The sequence below is a fragment of the Tupaia chinensis genome, unplaced genomic scaffold (genome assembly GCF_000334495.1).
Source record: "Tupaia chinensis unplaced genomic scaffold, TupChi_1.0 Scaffold150288_1, whole genome shotgun sequence".
Classification (NCBI taxonomy): Eukaryota; Metazoa; Chordata; class Mammalia; order Scandentia; family Tupaiidae; genus Tupaia; species Tupaia belangeri.
The window spans coordinates 668,004-682,488 of NW_006210128.1; the positions used below are offsets into that span (position 1 = coordinate 668,004).

Consider the following 14,485-nt stretch of genomic DNA (forward strand, 5'->3'; position numbering starts at 1 on the left):
CCCCAGCCACCCCGGCCCACACTGTCTCAGGCTCCAGCCACCCCGGCCCGCACTGTCTCAGGCTCCAGACCGACCTTGCAGCGCCCGCTCCTGGGGCCCTCAGGCTTCGATCTCCCCTCCATGTACTTCTCCAGCCCTCTAACCCTTGCAGGGCGGAGAGTGCTAGCCAAGGAGAGTAAGCATGGCCTGGCAGGTGGCCAGTCCCCACAGCAGCAGCCTGCCCAGGACAGAGTGCCCTCTTCTGGGTGTGAGACAGAGAAAGAGAGAGACAGCATGCAAGGCTTAGCGAGAGCACCCGCGCCAGAGCCCGTACACCACTGGGGCGTCTGTCCTGTACCCTGACCCCAGCACCTGGAGCAGCCTGTGCCACCCACCCCGTCACTCGTACCAGCTCGTGGCATCCGCACTGCACAGAACCAGCCTGAGGACCCTGCCCCATACCTGTCTCAGCCGTGGCATCCACACTGCACAGAACCAGCCTGAGGACCCTGCCCCATACCTGTCTCAGCCGTGGCTCCTACTTTGCCCAGCGCCAGCTTTTGGCACCTTCCTACATTTGTACCAACTTGTGGCAGCCCCTGTTCTGTACTTGGTACCACCCCGAGGCTCCTGTTCTGTGCCTGGGACCAACCCGCAGGGAAGGGGTCTAGCAGGTACGGAAGGGATTTCATGGTAAAAGCTGGGGGTGAAGACTTTTGGAAGAAAGGGCTTCCGGAGGTTTCGATGCTAGGGTTCGAGCCCTTTTAGATTCTGTGTTTGCCATTGTACTGCCCCCTGTACTCCTGGATTATCTACCCCCTGTCCCCACAAGGGTCAGAGAAAGCTGAGGAAGGACATGTTATCCCATTCCCTGTCTGGTGAACTTCGCCTTCAACAGAACTCTCCTTCCCTGGAGAAGAGCTCTTGGATATTAAAATACCACTGGGGACTAATTGTGGAGGTTGTGGCCACAGCGAGAACCCCGTGAGTCAGACAGCCCCCAGATGCCGTCTGGGCTGCCGTCCACCCACACCTCTCCCGGCCAAGCGCAGCACGGGCACGCGGGCAGCAGGAGACCACTGCCAACCGCCGCCCACTCGTTTCTCAGATCCGCTTAAAAACACTTGGCAAAACAAAAAATGGGCAAAGAGCGTATTTTTATAAACACCTGAAAGGCTTCTGTTTGATCACTTCCCAGCGGAGAACAGGGAGGGGTCCGTGGAGGAAAGCACCTGGCTGATTTAGAGCACCACAGGGTGATGTTCCCACCAGACGCCCAGTCCTCTGGGATTCAGGAAGGAAAACTCAGAGATTTCCCAAATCGTAAGTTATTTTCTAAAACTAATTGATTCTTCACTCATGATGATGGATATCTAAAAAGTTGTTTCATAAATAGGAAATATTAAGCTAGTCGTATTTATAAGCATGATGGGTGGGGTGGATGGCTAAGGTGGCTGGATCCCACATGGCTTGTCTGTGCAATTCTAGTCTTGGACCCAGCTAGCAGCTTGAAAAACACACTGGGCAGATGTGCGTGCGTGTCCAAAATCCAGAGGAATGCAGGAAAGGGATTATGCTGTGGCCATCCCCTCCAGAGAGTGATCTCTCACTTTCCCTCTCTCTCTCCAGAGAGCACAGTTTTCTCTCCCCCTTGAGGATCCTGCGCACACGTGCACTGTGGGTGCCTGGTGTAGCTTCTCAAGCAGCTAAGGAGGACCAGATCAGCTTTCTGGTGCCCTGTAGAAAATTATTTCTCAAATCAATAAAAGCCAATGACTGGTCTAGAGCAAACATTCAAACTCTGGAAAATGGCACCAAAACTTACAGTCTATATTCAAATAATGTAGCATGCAGATATTGTAGTGAAGTTAGCAACACTGATTAGAAAGACTCTCGGGTCGAGTTGCCGATTTAGGGCCGTATTTTGCTTCCAGAGCTTGTTATTTCCTGGAACGCCATTCATCGGATTTGTAGAAAGTACACTGTGCAGAAAAACGTAACTGGCGTGTATTTTATTTGCAACAATTAGTTCCCATTAGAGGCAGACAGACTGCAACCACATTTACAACACAGCCATCGCTCTGTATAAGATCGCGACTGCTTTTTTCCTTCCTACTAATGTCCTGGTTTCCAAAAATATCAACCTCGATCTTGAACTGTGTCAGTATTTCCTGCTCCCGAGTCCCTTTGGCATCAGTGGGTTCTTTCAGACCAGTTATAGCTTATGTCACTTTGCAAAGCTAAAATTCTCACGGGAGAAGTATTAAGTTCTTTCCTGTTTTTCCGATTTTTTAGAAGAGTTGTTTTATTTATTTTACCAGAGTGAGAGACAGAGAGAAACAGAGAGAAAAACACCCTCAACACGTCTCATGTCATCATCTCCTCTTCCCCTAGTCTTCCCAGCAAGCCCGAAGTGGGCAGGCCAGCCAGGAAACTGAGCCCACCTCCCATGCGGATCACTTAAGCAGCACTGCTGTGCCACTAGGCAGCCCTCCCAATTTCTCAACAGATTTGTCTTGGGATTTGGAGACTTAGGAATCGTGAGTGCACCATTAGGAAAGAATTCTCACATGGAAAATCTAGTTAAGATGTGCTGCAGGCCCGTGAGGGAGCGTTCCGGAAAGAAGGAGCAAGCTTGATGAGGGGCAGTCACTGGGACCTGGACCGCAGCCTCAGGACCACGTCCCTGTGAGGACAGCAAGCCGCAGTCCGTCCTTGATTTAGCTTGGGCTACAAAAGGTTTTGGAAGCAGAAGCACAGCCCCACTGAGTTCAACGAGGTCCCTTTAAAGGATGGGAGAAGGTTAACAAGTTACTGTGAAGGGACAAGTCCTGACATAGTCATTGTGACTGCTGAGAGAGGGCGGAAATATTCAGGAACACTGGCACATCTGTTTTCCTCAATGACAGGCAACACTATACCTGTTCTTTAGCTTGCCACGAAGTTGAGATTCTGCCTAGGATTTTTGCTAAGGAGGCTAAACGGCTTTCTGGTCATATTAAGAGATTCCATTTTTATAGCTCCAAAGATGGCAACGTTATAATCTTCTTCTTCTTTTTATTTAAGAATTATTTATTTAATTTTATTCATCCATTCATTCATTTATTTTAATTTGACCTGAGTGAGGCACAGACAGAGAGGGGGAAAGGGAGAAAGCAAGCCACCAGGTCCAGGACTCGAACCGTGGACAGCCATATGGAAGTGTCCAGCACCTTAACCACCACACCACCTGCTGGCTCCCGCAAAGTTGTAATCTTGAGACAAGTTTTTTCCTCAAAACTGCCTGCTAAAATGTCTTTGGAAGGGTCAGTCCCATGGTGTAGCATCTGAGCACTATGGAAAGGAAGCCTAATCTCACATGACCAACCAGGACTTGGTCCCAGCCCAGCAGCTTCAGAAAACATGCACATGGGCACATGCATGCTCAGGATCCTCACAGGACAGAGAGCTGGAGGTGAAGGGATGACAATATGACCAGGCCTTACTGGGAGGGACGCTCTCTCTCCTCTCCTCTCTCTCCTCTCTCCTCTCTCCTCTCTCTCTCTCTCTCTCTCTCTCTCTCTCTCTCATGCATTCGCATGTTCTCTGGTATTTACAAAAAGAAATATTTGGGGAAGAAAATCATGTTTGTTGAAATTCTAACTTGAGAATTTAAAATTGTGAAAAGCTGACTTTATCCACCAATCCTAGTGATGAACAACTTGCCATGGCATGACTGACCTAAGTCCATTTCATCTGATCTCTACAAAAGAACGTCATGGGCCAGCAGTTGGCGTAATAGCTATGTTGCTTTCATGGGCCAGCAGTTGGCGTAATGGCTATGTTGCTGGATTCCCACATAGTCGACCATGGTTCGAGTCCTGGACCCGGTGGCTTAAACTCATGCCGGGCGCGTGTGCGAGCGTGCCCAAGATCCCGAGAGGAGAATGGAGGAGAAGGGATTGTGGTGCGGCCATCCCCCCCGGGGGGTGATTTCTTACTTTCTATCTCTCTGTCTCTCTCTGTCTGGAGAGTGCACGTGCCCTATAGCAAAAACCTCTAAAAATAAGGAAATAAAAAAGAACTTCACAAGTTTATGTAAGTTTAGGAAATTAGCCAAAGGCACATTTCCTACTGTAAGAAGATTTACAAGTAAATAAAAGAACTCTTCGTGTAAGAGATTAACCTCAAAGCTGCTAGAAACTCAGCACAGCCGCTAGCCCTGTGTCCCTTAGGTCTCACACACAGGAGGAAGTTGCTCAGCCTCATGAGAGACTTGGGGTGCTGAAGCTTGGTGTGGATGGTGCTCAGGGTCCGGAGAAGAAGGACACACCTGAGCACACAGCGGCAGGGACCCCAGTCTGTCCGGGCTCAGCTCCCTTTGGAAAGAGCCAGAATCCTAGAGAAGTGGCAGTCATAATAAAGAGAGGGACAGACCTAAGATGCATCCCTGGTGTCTCTGAAGGCAAGAGAGTGAGGGACAAACAAAGCCGGTTTGTAACTTGGCTTCTGGACATGTGGAATGAGAAATGGAAATAAGCCTGCTGCTGCAGAGCCGAGAAGAGTGGGGTGATCAAGAAACCCAGAGGTAATGGGGATGAGAAGGAAAATGGACCTTGCAAAGCACCCCAGGGATTATCACTCTCTGAGCCAGAGGGAGGGACCCAAAGGACCACAGTTCCAGAAATCTAACTGCTGGTGGCAAACATGGAACTACTTCTTTGGGGTTTTGATGATCCGTTGTACTCCAAAGTCATTAACTAGTCAACACTTGTCATATTAACTGCTGTTTACAAGTAACACGACCCTTATAGCAGAGCTCCAACATTCCCCCAAAGCAGAGAGAAGTCAGGGAATGATGAACTTGGTTACCAAGGAAACAGTTTCCTGACTGGTCTAGACAGTCTCTGAGATGACTTTGACGTACCCTGACAGTGAAGGTTAGAAGTAGACAGTGACCAAAGAAGTAGGTTCCATGTAGAACCTTGGACAAGCAATGACTAGGTTTTAGAGCCAAGGACACAAATTGACACCCTTCTCGGCATAGCTAACAGGGTGCCGTGCAGATCAGAGACCTGGAGGGAGCTCAGAACCTTCAGGAAGCCAGGGCAGCCTGAGCAGCTTTCTGTCATCTGAACTCTATGTGTGAGAACCGCAGATTTCTCCTGAAGAATAAAAACACCAAGTCCTTTAGTTGCTCCTGCTAACAGTTGTCTTGCCATTAAGCCAGAAGAAGTATTTAATGTGTTTCAAAAGAGGTACTTTTTGTTTGAGGTTGTTTTAAATCCTTTTTATTTTGAAATGATTTCAGACTTGCAGAAAAGTTGCAAACACAGTACAAAGAATACTTGTATATCTTTTAATGTTCATCCAAACTCACTCTATCACATCTGCTTTATCATTCCCTGCTGCATCTGTCTATGTACCAGTCTGCTTGCTGTGGTTTCAATGTGCCGCCCCCTGACAATGCAAGTGTTGAAATATGATGGTGACTGTATTAAGAGGGTGGAAACTTAATCCAACTATGGGATTAAGAGATGAAACCATTGGGTTTAAGAGATGGAGGGGATTAGAATTAGATAAGGTTATCAGGGTGGGGCTCCCACGATTGAGTACTGGGGTGTTTATAAGAAGAGGGGAGTGAGCCAGAGTGGAGATACACAAGTACAATCTCTCACCCTCTCACCATGTGATGCTCTGTGCTGCCTTGGCCTCTACACAGAATCCCCACCAGCAAGAAGATCTCACCAGTTGGCCCCATGACCTTGTACTTCTGAAAGCATAAGCTAAATAAACCTCTGTGCTTAGGCCAGCAGGTACTGCGGAAGTTAAGGCTGGATCTCGCATGGCTGACTGTGAGTTCACATCCTGAATCCGGCAGCTTGAAAAACATGCCAGGTGCATGTGCATATGCGTCCCAAATCTCAGAAGGAGAATGGAGGAGAAGGGATTGTGTCACAGCCACCTCCCCGGAGAATACTTTCTCACTTTCCTTCTCTCTCTCTCTGTCTCTGTCTCCAGTGAGTACAGATACCCTATAGCAAATATTTTAAAAATAAAAAAATAAATAAATCTCTGTTTTTAAATTACTGAATTTGCAGTATTTAGTTATTAATCAACAAAGAATGGACTAAAATTTTGTCTCTCTGAAACATCAGAAATAATGCCCTTTTCCCCCAATGTATTCAACGACAATCTCATAAAATCAAGGCCAAACTAGAGGACGGTGGTCAAAATTAGGAAAATCACATTGATACAGTATTATCATCTGATGAATGACCCTTATTCACATTTCACCAAATAACTATTGTCCTTCTTAACCAAAGTGGGAAGAACGTCCCTGGGGTCCAGGTGTGTCTCTTCAGTCTCCTTTAATCTGGAAGTGTTTCTTGGACATTTTTTGGTCTTTCATGATCTCGATGTTTTGAACATACAGATCATTTCTTTTAAAGATTGTCACTCGCTTTGACTTTAATTGACGTTTCCTCAAGATTAGGGGGCTCAGGCTCTGTAACTTTCGCAAAAATACCACTGAAATGATCTTGCGTCCCTCGGTGCGACATGTTGGGAGGCACGCAATATCCGTTTGTCCAAAAACTAGTGATGTTAACGTCAGCCAGTAAGTTAGGGTGGGGCCTGTCGGGTTTCTTCACCATGAGGTTACTATTTTTCCCTTGGTAGTTCATAAATATTTTCTGGGGCATTATTTAGTTTGAGATTACGTATGTATCCTGTTTCTCTGCACCCGCTCAGTGTCTCTTGATATTTCTTAGCTTAGAGGTTTATTTAGCTTATCATTTCTGAAGTACAAGGTCATGGGGCCTGAAACCATTTGAATTATGGTGGCTTCCAAGTATGAATGATTTTCTAATTTCAGAATCCCAAAATCAGAGAGAGAAATAAAGGCATGACCGTACCCTGGAATGATGGGCCTTCTCATTTTTTATCTTTCTCTCTGCCTCTCTCTCTGGGGAGTGCACGTGCCAGCTGAATTTTTTTTTTTTTAAAGAAAGGCAATGCATACATAGTATTTTTAGATATTGCCGAATATCCCTTCATCCTTACCGTCAACGTATAATAAGAGTGTTGTTTCCTCCAGCCCTGCCAACAGAAGGTGCTGCCACACGCCTCCATATTCCGTCCCATTTAAGTGAAAAGTGATCCCAGCACAGTGTTAATTTGCATTCCTTTGGCTCTCAGTGAGGTTAAACATCTTTATATATATTTAAGGGCATTACGTCTTTTGCCTACTTTTCTATTGCATATACACTTTAAAACTTGGCTATGCATTGCATTTTCCCTTCTGCTTACCAGGCAGAAGCTAGAAGGTATGTATTTGCTGAATGTTTACCTTCATTTTTTTCCTAAGACAATCTTATCTGTGCTAATGTTTTAGTTCTTGATAAGACTGCAGTCACTGATACACTTTAATCAAGCTACATACTTATGACTTGTTCGCTTTTTAAAGCTCATTTTCAAAAGTCTTTGTCAGGGTTGTCCCTGTAGTACAGGGCTTAAGACTTGTGCATAGAGAGACAGATTCCACATGGCTGACTACAGTTCAAATCCCATCCTGGTGGCTCCAAAAACATGCTGGAATGTGTACATGTTAACCCAAAATGACAACAGGTTGGAAAAATGGAGGAGAAGGGATGGCAGCGTAATCACACCTCCCTGAAGGTCTCTCTCTTTCTCCCCAGAAAGTACACGCACCCTATGGAAGAAAAATAAAAGCCTTACTCAATTTAGTTCTGTGCTAAATTTTTAGTGTCTTAACTGCCTGCTGCCTAAAGAAAACCTAATGACTTCCAGCAGCATACCCAAGTCGCCCTGACATGGGACTAAGAGGAAACAGGGGTTCTCTGCACACCTGAAGGCTGAGCCCACAGGACAACACCACACAGCTTCTTCCTGGCCGGCCCTCCCACCACGGTGCCCATTCCAGACAGTCTCCAAGACCTTGACACAACTTGGCCGCGGTGGACATGGTTCAACTCACTGAGTAGGGGAAGGGACTTTTCCAGCGGACAGCAGCAGAACCCTCCCTTCACTGTGCCCGGTGAGGGAGGGACTTCAGACCCAAGCCTCATTTCCTCCAATGTATGAGGGAGGTTAGAAAAAATAGGTAACCAGGTCATTACATGTTGTAACCTACTTAGAAGGGGATACAGATGGACCTGGATTTATTTATTTTTTTTATTTAATTTTTTTTTTGCCAGAGGGCATGTGTGCTCACCAGAGAGAAACACAGAGATGAGGGGGAGAGAAAGCACCCCAACTGGGCGTGGTCAAATAACAATTCCTTCCCCTCTGTTTCTCTGTCCTGCTGAGATTTGGGGCATGCATTTACATGAGGCTGGCGTGTTTTTCAAGCCACCCGGGCTAGAATACGAGCCATGATCAACTGAACTTTCTTAACCCCTAGACTCCAGGGCTGACCCAGAAACTGGAATTTTTGACTGTTCTCTGTGCACTATCCCTGAAAGAGCTGTGATTGGCTGAGATTCCTTCTCTCCTCTCTGGAATCGCTTTGGGACGGGAGAGACTGGAAATCTAACTAAAACTGCTGAGCACAGGGATGAATGGAGGAAATTCCGACGATTATTTGTCTGTTTGATGCATCTTTCAGGATGGTCCAGAAAAAAGACAGAAGCGTTGCTGCCCGGGTACCAGCCGTGCTGCGGCCTGAGGGGGGCCCAGCCTCTCCCGTGGAGCAGTCCCCAGCAGCCTGGGGGATGTCTGAGCAGCTGAGCTGGAGGAGGAGTGTGGGGCAGATGGTGGTAATAGCTGTCGGCGATGAAGGCTAAACAGCGTTGGCAGAAGCCGCAGATAAACTTCCAGCCTCGTTCTCTCCCCACATAACAGCCAGATAATGCCGGTTATTTCAAGGTGTTTCCAAGAATGGCATTTGATATGGATCACGATCGTCCAAGGGGAGCTGGGGACGAGGCATCGGAGCTTCCTGTCCCCTCCCCAGCAGAGACACCGGACACACGCACATCCTGTGAGTCACGTGGCGAAGTCACAGCAAGCGCACGCACTCACACACACACACTCACACACACACTCACACACACACTCACACACACACTCACACACGCGCACTTTCTCTCACTGTCTCCCACTTTGGTAGAAGCCATTCTGGCTGCAGAACTGGTGTCACCAGCCGGGGCCCCTGAGGCTCATGGAGCGTGGGCGTGCCCCCAGCTCCCGACGGTGTGCTGCAGCTCCCACACTTGTGACGTGCAAGTCTGGAGCACAAGCACGTAGGCGCTGGAAGCGTCCTTCTCGATCTCCAGACAGCGCTTGGTGTCTCTGTTCACGGCAGCTCCTTCCTGGAGGACAGAGGCCAAGAGTCAAGATGCTGCAGAGTCTGCTAGGTAGCACATCCTCTCCCCGCCCCTGCTCTAGCCCCTGGTCGGAGGCACCCCTGAGGGCATCCCTCCTGCCTGTGGTCTGCAGGAGCAAAGGAAGCCATGGGTAGAGCTAGATGGCCCGCAGGGCTTCTCAAAGGCCTCAGCAAGTTCCCAGGGAAGCAAAGCTGCCCTGGCTTCACGGGACACTCAGCCTCTCCTGCAGAGGGGCCAGGTCAATGTGGACGCCAATGGCACGAGGGCATCTGAGGGAGCTGTGGGTCCTTCTCTTCTGGGCCCGCCTTCCCACGCCTTCGCCCCTGAACCCACCGCACCTCCCCTAGTGCCCCCTCTCCCTCCTCTGAGTCTCTGTCATGGGCCCAGAGCAAAAGCTACATTCCAGGCTCTCGACCCATGTTCTCCACCCTCTGGGGAGCAGCTTCCTGCCGCTCCTGTCAGGGGACTTCGCCATGGTCTACTTCTGGGGACATTACAGGCCCCCATGCGAAAGAGCTGGGGTTGACTCCTGGCGCCATAGTACAACCGTGTGGCCTTGGGCAAAGCACCTAACCTCTCCCAGTCTCACCCTGCACTCGTCTCCAAGTCTCGGTTCTCTTTTCTATAAAATGGGTTTAGAGTTAACATGAAATTATAAAAGGTTTAATGTTGATCAAGCCTCTTGTGATTGGTAAACACATGAATAACTCTCAGTGTGTCTGTAATTCATCTTCGCCACTCCCCTGTTACTGGGAATAGAGGGAAGGGGGGCCTTCCGTTTGTTCTCGGTGCTCCCTCCAGCCCTCCCGAGCTCCTTCCTTATTCCCGCATCTTGACAGCTGAGCCCTGCAATCTGTCCAGACCACCACTTCTCCTGGACCCGCCTTCTGCTCCTGGGCCTCTCACTCCCGCTTCACTCCACTGCCTGGCAGGAGTCATATCTGCCTCCTGGACGCCTGGGCCAGGTGGTTTTCCCTGTGGCCACCTGCCCTCTGCTGTCACCCAGTGTTCACTTCATACATTTTGCCGTCTGGTGAGAAACCTGGTCTCACTGTCCCCTCTTCAGGTGAACTACCACCCAGCACACTGAGGGCACTTCCCTTCTCTGCCTGTCGTCTAGGGGAGAAAACGAAGCTGCGTTAGAGTTGGATGGCCAGACGCATAAGATCTGCAAACCTCCACTCCCTCTCTAAAGGCTCTCTCCCTGCCTCTCAGCTCTTCCATCAGAACTGCGTCCAACTGTCCCCTCAAACGTGCCTGCTCCTGGACTCCCTCTGTCCCCCGGTCTGCTTCCTCTGGGCCACACTGCAGGCTCTGGGGCTTCCACCCCACCTCCACTGTCCTTTTCTCTTGTCTTCGGCATCCAGACCATACAGCACTCCTGGATGGGGGCCCCTGACGGAGCAGGCCTGGCTCACAAACGTGCCCACCACAGCCTGGGCTGGGAGCTGGCTTTGTCCTTGGGGTATTCTTTGTCCTCAGGCCTCCTGACCATTCTCTGCCCCTCAGTCCCCAGCCCTTGTCACTCACTTGCAGTAAATGCAAGAAGACCACACTTCTGGTGGACCTATCTCCTCATCTGGGACTGCGCTCAGCGGTCCTCAAGAACCTCATGAGTGGGCTCCAAGGAGCTGCCCCTCTGTGCTCTGAGATCCAGCCATCCCCGAGCTGCGGACACGCTTCCTGCCTAACAGCCTCCCTCCGTTCCCTCTCCTCAGGTTCCTTTCCTCCTGCCCTTTGATACATTCAGATCTTTCAGTATCAGAGAGGCAAAAGCCCCAAACTGTAACTATCATTCTTTGCAACCAACATTCAGTATTTTTCTCCCTTTTAAAATCAAATTCCCAAAGAATGATAGTACATAGTGACTAAGAACGTGTGCGTTAGGGTCCAGCAGATGGCGAAATGGTTACGTCTCTGGACTTCCACGTAGCTGACCATGGTTTGAGTCCCAGACCTAGCAGCTTAAAACTCATGCCACGTGCATGTGCTTGTGTGAGGTGCCCAAGATCCCGAGAGGAAAAGGGAGGAGAAGGGATTGTGGCGTGGCCCTCGTCCTGCGGGGTGATGTCTCATTTTTTTGTCTCTCTGTCTCTGTCTCTCTGGCAAGCACATGTGCCTTACAACAAACATTTCTCTTAAAAATTTTTTTTTGTGTGTGCTTGAATCTGGGACGTTCACTATGCTGTGTGAGCTAGGGCAGACCACGTCATCTCGCTGTGACTTAGTGACGTCCTAGATGGAGTAGAACAGATGGTAATACTTCTAAGACTCAGTCTGATGAGGACTACATTAGGAAATGTTGCACCCCATGCCTGGTACATCACACGTCTTCAGTAACTCATGGCTAGCGCAATTTTGGGGGACCTTGCAGACAGTCACTGGCCTATCTGCTATTCTCTGTCAGTTCCTATGAAGCCTCTTCTTTGATAGTGTTCCTCACCTCTGGTTTCTTTTACGTTGTGTTCCTCTGGATCTTACACATTTTTCTTTTTGTTTTTATTTGAGGATGTTACCTGTCCGCATTTTTAAAGGACGTTAGTGTTTGTTTTTCACTTTTACCAAAAAAAAAAAAAATTATTTTAAAAGTCCTTTTTTCCAACTTGGAAAATATATTTTAAAAAATTAGAAGCCCTGATAATGGAAAAATATTGTATACGTATTTTTATATCTTTCTTTTTAAACTTTAACATTCTATTATGACTATTTTCCCGTTTCACTAATTTTTTGAAACTACATTGTTTCAGAAGACTTCCATAGCTATACCATCATTTCAAGGAATGAACATGAATCTCCTCTATTGTGGAACATTTAATTTTTCTTAATTTTTTATTATAAATATAGAGATATATTCTAGGGGCTGACCCCATAGCCTAGTGCTTAAGGGAAGCCAGATTCCTGCCATTTAAGTGCAGCCCCAGTGGCTTACAAAACATAAGCTTTCTCCCTCTCCCTCTCTCTCTGTCTCTCTGGAGAGCACACATGCCATTTAAAAAGAAAAACATCATGTTGTATATAATAAATATATACACCTTTTTTTAAGAGAGATTTTTGCTATAGAATGCATGTGCTCACCAGAGAGACAGAAAGAGAGAAATCACCCCACTCCCCGGGGAGGTTGGCCACACCACAGTCCCTTCTCCTCCATTCTCTTCCCAGGATCTTGGGCACGCACATACATGCACCCAGCATGATTTTGAAGCCACCAGGTCCAGGACTCGAACCATGGTTGGCCACGTGGGAATGCAGCAATGTAACCACTACGCCATCTGCTGGTCCCTACACCTTTTTTTTTTTTTTTAAGAATATGTTATACATTGGGAACCAGCAGTTAGCGTAATGGCTATTTCGCTGGACTCCCACATAGTCAACCGCGGTTCACGTCCCCGACCCGGTGGCTTAAAACTCACGCCAAGCGCGTGTGCATGCGTGTCCATGATCCCGAGAGGAGAATGGAGGAGAAGGGATTGCCGCGTGACCGTCTCCCCTGGGGGGTGATTTCTCGCTTTCTGTCTCTATGTCTCTGTCTGGCGAGTGTACGTGCCCTATAGCGAAAACCTCTCAAAAAAAAAGGAAAAAAAGAATATGTTATACATTAATCTTGGCCTGCATTCAATACTATATCTTAAGTAAAGATACTGTGTGAAAGAGAAGGAATGTCTTATAGGGTCAGAGTTGATTTGGGGGAGTCGTCTAGTGCCGGGACTGCCTTACGCACAAGCCTGTCACTTCTGGCCCTGCCAGTACACATGCCTGCTAGCAACGTGTGAGCACGCCCTCAGCACTGTCCCTCTGCCCTTCCAGAACCGAGGCTACCAGTGCCCTCTCCTCTACCTTTTCCAGGGACCCTCCTGGCATGGCAAACTGTGCCTCCTTCCGGAAGGTGGCTGTCCTTGACACACACTGCCCCTTGCTTCCGGCACCCGTCAACTCTCTGCCCTGCTCTCCTGGTCTCCAGCCCAGGCCCAAAGCTCCTTCTCTCTCTGAGCTGGCCCTCCCACCACAGGCACCAGCGTCTGTGCCCCCGGAGGGCGCCACGACTTCCGCTAACTCAACACACAGCACCGTACAATTGGCAGAGAACAGAGGGCTTATCGAGTCCACTTCCCTCCCAGCTCTGGGAATATCGTCGGTGAATTTTTAGTAGAATGAATTTACAAATTGAAGCTACAAAGTAAGAGCACGAGAGGAGCTGGTGTTCACTCGAGCATCGCTTTCAGGGACAGCCACAGCAGTGCCCCATAACACAACGCCCCACGGCGCAGAGCCTGCTCACAGCCCGGTGGATCCTGGCCGGGGCCCAAGGGCTCCTTGCACACGCGGTGCTCCAGCATGCTTGTGGCTGGGGTGTTCTGATGTGAAGAACTGTGGGAGTAATCTCTCCTTGTGTGTGTTTCTCTCATGGAAAACATCAATGGATCATATATATACACATATATATACATGTATATACACACACATGCATGCACATACACATGCATATCTACACGTATACATGTAGATATACATATATACATGCATGTGTACATGTATACGTATATGTGTACACATACCTATGTATGCATATAAACATGTATGTATGCACATGTAAACACATATACATGTATATACGCACATATATACATGTATATATATTTTGTATCTGAAAGAATTTTGGTCTCATAACTTGGCTCTCATTTTGATTCTTGTGATAGATGAAAAAGGGCTGGACAGGATGAACTGATTCAAGACTAACTGAAATTAGCCATGAGCTGCATGGCCGAGACCCTCTAACTCCAGAAGGAGTTCTTGCCACAGTGACCGGAGCGAGGGACCTGCCTGGATTGTGGAGTGGCTTTCCAGGCAGGATTTCCCTGGAGGCCTGCAGCTCAGTTTCACACTCAGCCAGAATTTGTATTCTAATAGCTGCCTTCAGTGACAAGGTGATCTTACAGAGTTCTGTTGAAAAGGCAACCTTCAAAATGTTTGGGAAGTGAGGCAGCAGAAAACAGTTAAGGCACTGGATCCCACGTAGCCATATATGGGGTGACTCCGGGGTTAGAATCGTGGATCCGTCTACTTGAAAAAAACTGCCAGGTGTTTGCATGCCCAAAATCTCAAGAGGAGAATAAGAAGAGATTGCGGTGTGGCCATCTCCTGGGGGTGGGCTATTTATCACTTCCCCTCCTTCTCTTTCC

At 48.3% G+C, this 14,485-nt stretch overlaps 1 protein-coding gene across 1 annotated transcript in view; it reads right to left on the reverse strand.

The window, feature by feature from the left end:
* Nucleotides 1–8,286: 8,286 nt before the first annotated feature.
* The window catches only part of GALNT8 (polypeptide N-acetylgalactosaminyltransferase 8), a 42,473-nt gene continuing 36,274 nt past the window's right edge, over nt 8,287–14,485 (reverse strand). The window contains exon 11 of the mRNA XM_006172023.2: nt 8,287–9,293. Coding sequence (XP_006172085.1) covers nt 9,141–9,293 — 153 coding nt within the window. The 3' untranslated portion in view covers nt 8,287–9,140. The remainder of the gene's footprint in view (nt 9,294–14,485) is intronic.